The sequence below is a fragment of the Orycteropus afer genome, unplaced genomic scaffold, assembly GCF_000298275.1.
Source record: "Orycteropus afer afer isolate SDZICR_OR568_19922 unplaced genomic scaffold, OryAfe1.0 scaffold00118, whole genome shotgun sequence".
Taxonomy (NCBI): Eukaryota; Metazoa; Chordata; class Mammalia; order Tubulidentata; family Orycteropodidae; genus Orycteropus; species Orycteropus afer.
In genome coordinates this window covers 6,763,896-6,769,585 of record NW_006921705.1, presented here as the reverse complement: position 1 = coordinate 6,769,585, position 5,690 = coordinate 6,763,896, and the positions used below count along the sequence as shown (strand labels likewise).

Below are 5,690 nucleotides of genomic sequence, written 5' to 3'. Positions count from 1 at the left end.
CCATGGTGCAGTGAATTACTCAGTTTGGCTTTTCTAGCCATAGTCTTTGTAGTTCTCACTGAATTACTGGGTGAGACCATGCAAATAAGAACTCTATTGTTGGGATTGGTTAGTTTTGTCACTCTGGTAGGCTTAAAATGAGCCATCCTAGAGAGACAGGGGGATCTCACTGCCATCAATAGAGAGTAGCTGGAGCTGAAGTAGAGTGTGTCCTTAGACCCAAGATCCTGCACTCGACCTGCTCGGCAGAGATGCTGGCAGAGAGAGACATCCTGGCAGAAAAAGATGCCTGGGCAGAGAGAGATGCCCGACAGAGAGATGGTCGCAGTGGAACCAAGATGCACGAGACAGAATGGTGGGCTTACATGGCCCACAGAGCGAGAAAACTGAGTGCTCTTAGGCAGAAGGCTTGTTGATGGAATGGGGTGCACCTTGGTGTACCTGTTGGCAGAGCTGAAAGACCTTTGCGACACTTGTCCAAGTGGGGCAGAGTCCTGGCCGAGATGCCAAGGGCCAGAGAGGCATGTCTGAGGGTACAGCAGAGGGGAGACGGTCCTGATCAAAGCACATTGCTGAGCCTGAATTGAATTATTCCCTAATAAACCCCATAATCACGAGTATTTGTGAGTTCTGTGTGGCTGTCACAATGAATTATCAAACCCAGCAGAGAAGTAGTGTGTGCCGTGGGAGGGTTGGTTGGTATCCGAATTGGTAAAAGGCTGGAGGGTGGCAGCATGTTTGGCCTCATAGGAATAAACCTTGGGCTGTTGATGGTGATTCTGTCTTCCGCTGGTGAAGTTAAAGGAGGTCAGAAGATGCCGCCTCCACATCTTTTATTGCACCATCACATTTGTAAAGTATTTCATTGTTGGGCTGGCTTTCTTCAATTGGATTAGTGGTATAGTCATTTTAACTGCTTTAAAGAATGTTTTAAGATATTGACTACATTTTTTAAATAGAACTATTTGCTACTTAAATTATATGAGTTTTTAGGGAAGTTTATTAAAAATTCAGCTAATCTATAAACCTCAATTTTGAATCTGCTCTTTCAGGTGTTCCAAGGGGTGCTTTAAATGTGTTTTGTTTGGTTACATTTAAAAATACATTTCTTATTAAAATGAATCATGTTATTAAGGTAGGTAAGTAATGTTAAATGAGTTCGAGTCCACTCAAGGGCAATGGGTAATGTTGAATTTGACTAGAAGTTAATTTTTTTATTTTTGATGGCATAGTTTAATTTACTGGTCAGTCTCCTGGTTTTAATGAATATAGTCGTAACTTAGTGACATTCTGCTTCTTTTTTTTTTAAGGTTAACAACCAAGATGGTACATGCTGAAGCCTTTTCTCGCCCCTTGAGTCGGAACGAAGTTGTTGGTTTGATTTTCCGATTGACAATATTTGGTGCAGTGACATACTTTACTATCAAATGGATGGTAGATGCAATTGATCCAACCAGAAAGCAGAAAGTAGAAGCTCAAAAACAGGTATGATTAAAATGTTTGAAGATCATTTTTCTTGTGACTAGCAAGTATTTTTCCACAAAACAAAGAATGTAGTAGAATTGTACATTAATGAGAAGTTCTATGAGACCCACGTGAAAATGTCTGTTCATACATTGCATTTAACTTTTATTATTTCTAAAAAAAGTATTAGTTTATCCAATTGTTTTTAACTCTATAAGCATTTTATGAGAAAAACAAAGTGATAAACAATAAAAATAGTACTTTGTTTTGAATATCCTCATTAGAATATTTTTATTAGGTTATAAATGAAGGAATCTATGTATAATTTTTCAGCATAGTAAACAAAAAAGATCTTCATTAGTTATATACATTTCACTTTGTGTGACATTTGAAATGTGGATAATGCTGAAAAGCTATCAATCTTGGACAAGTCTTAGAAATTAAACCACAATCTAATGATTAAAGAATTACTGAAAATGCTAGTAATTATTAATATAAATTACAGTTTTTATTTTTCTATTTGCCAGCTCTTGTGGTCATTTCCTTATTAGGACAGTATACTTGTTTTGGTCTCTACTTGCATTGTAGTGAATTACTAGTATATGGCCCTCCTAGCCATGGTCTTTTAATTCCTCCAAGATGATTGGGTGGGACTATGCAAATAAGGTACTTGTATCAACCAAGGACATTAGACAGCCTGCTGATAATGCAGCTAAGGTGCAAGGAACCCTTGCAGGGTTGGGACCATAAAAATAAGATATATAGAACCCTTGTAGAGGATTTGCCAGTTTTGCCATCCTGCTAGGTTTAAAAAGAGCCAATCCCAGAGAGCAAGAAGGAGGGACCTCACTACTATCAAGGAAGAGCCAGGAGCAGAACATACCCTTTGGACCCAGGGTCCTTCCACTGAGAACTTCTTAGACCTAGGAAACAAGATTTGCTGTAGCACCAGAGAAGTCACAGGATGGGAAGAAGTGGCAGAGAAACAACAGCAGCAGATCCACCAATGCAAGATGGTGCAGTGGGCTTCTTGGCCCATAGAGCAAGGTGGGCCTACTGACCCATGGCGTGAGAGAGCCAACCCACTCAGAGTGAGAGATCTGAGAGCCTTTGGGCAAGAGGCTTCTCAGTGGGGTGAGGTTCCTTTGGGTTCTTGTTGGTATAGCTAAAGAGCTATGAAACACTTGCCCAAACAGGGCAGAGGCCAGGCCAGGTGACCAACAGAGAGGCCTGCCTGCCTCAGGGCACAGCTGAGAAAAAGCTGGCCTGACTGAATAACTGTTTCCTGAGTCCTTCCTGTTACTTCCAAGTTCTTCTGATCCTGAACTGTAACTGTTACTTCTAATAAACCACATAATCAGGGGTGTGGTCTGTGAGTTCTGTGTGGTCATTGCAATGATTTATCGAACCCAGGAGAGAAGTAGAGAGTGCCGTGAAAGAGATGGCTGTTATCAGAATTGGTAAAAAGGTTAGAGAGAGAAGGTATGTCTAACCTCCACCTCATAGGAATCAGCTTTGGGCTGCTATTGATCTTGATTCTCTTTCTTTCCCCTAAAGTCTGTAAGTAGTGTTTTAGACTTTTTGGTGTTTGAGGGCAAGATATTTATATTTGTGGATTTTAGATTTCTTTATAAGCCGTGACTATTGATCCATTGAGTAAACATTTATTGAGCTCCTAGCAAATTCTTGATGCTAATGATAAAAGATGTGCTACAGGCTAGTGTGGGAAATAAATGGCACTGTACCGTGTTATGCATAGCTCTTCAGCTCTTCATAGCTTTCAGACTGAAAAATGAAAGCTACAGTCGCAAATCCTGCAGTGAGTACATACCTGAAAAATAATTCATACAGTAGTGTTTGTAGTCCCTGAATATGATTATCAAACAGTTGACTGAAAGCCTAGATTACATGGTATCAATCAGTTCTTAATTAATTCTCCAGGAACTCTGACCAGTGTAGTGTTTTTCTTTTAAAATTAATTTGATTAACATGATTTGTCAACTTAAGTGTTTACATTGGCCAAAAAAGCTACATAATAGATAACTTCTTTCCCTACCTGAATCATGAAAATCAATTTATGAGGTCAAAATATTGATGACTCATCATTTTTAGTACCTTTAAAAGGAGAGGCTTGTCTCTTAAACAAAGAATTTTGCCCTTTTTTTTTTTTCCTTGACTTTTAGGAGCTCCTGGGATATACTTGTAGAAGAAGATATTAAATAATGCGTGAACGGATTATCATCATTAAACCTATATTGAAAACTACATGTACAGTAGTATTCTAAATAGCAGGTATATGAAGTATTAGATAACACATTTTCCCTCATAGTGACCATAGCGCAAAAAAACGCAACCGCTGCCGATCAAGTCAGATCTGACTCATAGCGACCTCTCCTTGGGTTTCCGAGGTGATATCAGTACGGAAGTGATTGCCCAACCTTCCTTCTGAGGAGTGGCTGGTGGGTTTGAACCACCAGCCTTCTGGTTAGCAGTCAAATGCCTTAGGCACTACAAACTTGTACATGATAATATAAATTATAATACCAAGTAACATATACTAGTTGTCTAATGAGTAGTGTAGCTATTTATAGAAGTGTTTAGAGAATGGAGCAGTCACCAGTAATTGAGGCAATTGAAGATGGCTTTATGAAAGAACTTGACTTTTATGTTAGGAAAACTTTTATGTTAGGAAAACTACACTTTTAAGTAGAAAGAAAATTACAAACCATGGTGAAGGTAGGAATAACAATATCTATTAAAGGAACAGTAAATAGAGTTTACTATTGGGTTGGAGTGGAGGATTTATGTAATGAATTAGTAGGACCTGGAGGGAGAGGTAAGGGACTAAACATCCGATAAAGAGCTTTGCTTTTCCTTTCCTCAATCTTTTAAATTTATTGGTGGGTGGACAGAGGCTGATAAGAAATGCCACAGTATCTCAGAAGTCTATTGTCAACTGAGAAGGAGGCATGCATTTTGCTTCTAGTGTTGTCCCAATCCACAGTAATTTAGAAGTTTTTAAGATCTCCAGGAGACAAGGTTGTCATGAGGTTGAACAGAGATAACTAGCTTCTCTCTTTCCCTCTTTTCCTCACTACCCCCTGGCCATCTATTGAGATACATTGTTGACCAATTAAAGACTTCTTTATAGAGCATGGTAAACTATTACACGTTTTTGAGAAGGCAGATCATATGCAAAACAATGATTTAACGATAATTTTACAGTGGCATGTAGGAGGAATTGTAGTCAGAGAGACTTGAAGCAAGATCAGTTGGTTATAGATTGCAACAGTCCTGGCAAAGCCCTAGAAAAAGGAATGAAATTGGTGAATAAAAAGATGAAAGGAGGGCGGACCTTCTGGTGGTGTGGAAAGAAAAGAAAAAAAAGATATCTTTTCTTTGTGATATATCTTAGGTTGGCAAGAATGTGATACGATAAGAGTATCTATTCTACTGGTGAGGGTATAACTTCATATAACCATTTTGAAAATTTGGCATTAATCTAGTAAAGTTGAAAAAGTACATTGAGAGGAAATAATCAGATTTTGTGGAAGTTGGTGGAGGTGGACATATTCGAAAATATCCCAGAGATGATTTGGCTATATTCTTCCTCACATTCTCTCCCACTCACTGGAGAATCACTTGTACATAGTCACCAAAGCCAAAGGAGGAGAAAGTTGCAAAAGAGAATTGGTTGTGAATGTTGTGTTACAGAATGGCCAAGGAGAAAAAGAGATCATGGATGTGATCTAACAAAGTGACCTGTGAATTTAGTGACCAGAGAGTCATTTATGCTTGGAAAAAGCAATTTCCATTCAGTGGGAGTAGCAGGTAAAATTTGAAGTAAAACAACATGGTCATTTGAAGTTTGCTGGGGAAAAGGTAAAAAAAGACTAGTGGAGAAAGAAGAGGAAAGAGAGGATGTATAGTGGATGGAGATAGGTCCCAGAAGAACTAGAAGGGGTTGGAGTCAGCAGTTACAAGAACATCTTAAGGTAGAGTTGTTTTATTCTCAGTGACATGAAAGGGAGAGGTTGTGATTAAATGTGCACAGGTGTGGAAGGAGTTTGGGGGCTTGCTCAGATAAATGTGTTGTTGTTGTTATGTGCCATCGAGTCGGCCCCGACTCATAGCGACCCCTCCTTGGGTTTCCGAGGCAGTATCACTATGGAAGTAGGATCGTCCAACCTTCCTTCCGAGGAGTGGCTGGTGGATATGAACCGTGA

General features: G+C 39.2%; 1 protein-coding gene across 1 annotated transcript in view; it reads left to right on the top strand.

Moving 5' to 3' along the window:
- Nucleotides 1-1,317: 1,317 nt before the first annotated feature.
- Nucleotides 1,318-5,690, top strand: part of ATAD1 (ATPase family AAA domain containing 1) — a 76,456-nt gene continuing 72,083 nt past the window's right edge. Inside the window, exon 1 of the mRNA XM_007944030.1 lies at nt 1,318-1,485. Within this exon, the coding sequence (XP_007942221.1) occupies nt 1,324-1,485 (162 nt within the window). The 5' untranslated portion in view covers nt 1,318-1,323. The remainder of the gene's footprint in view (nt 1,486-5,690) is intronic.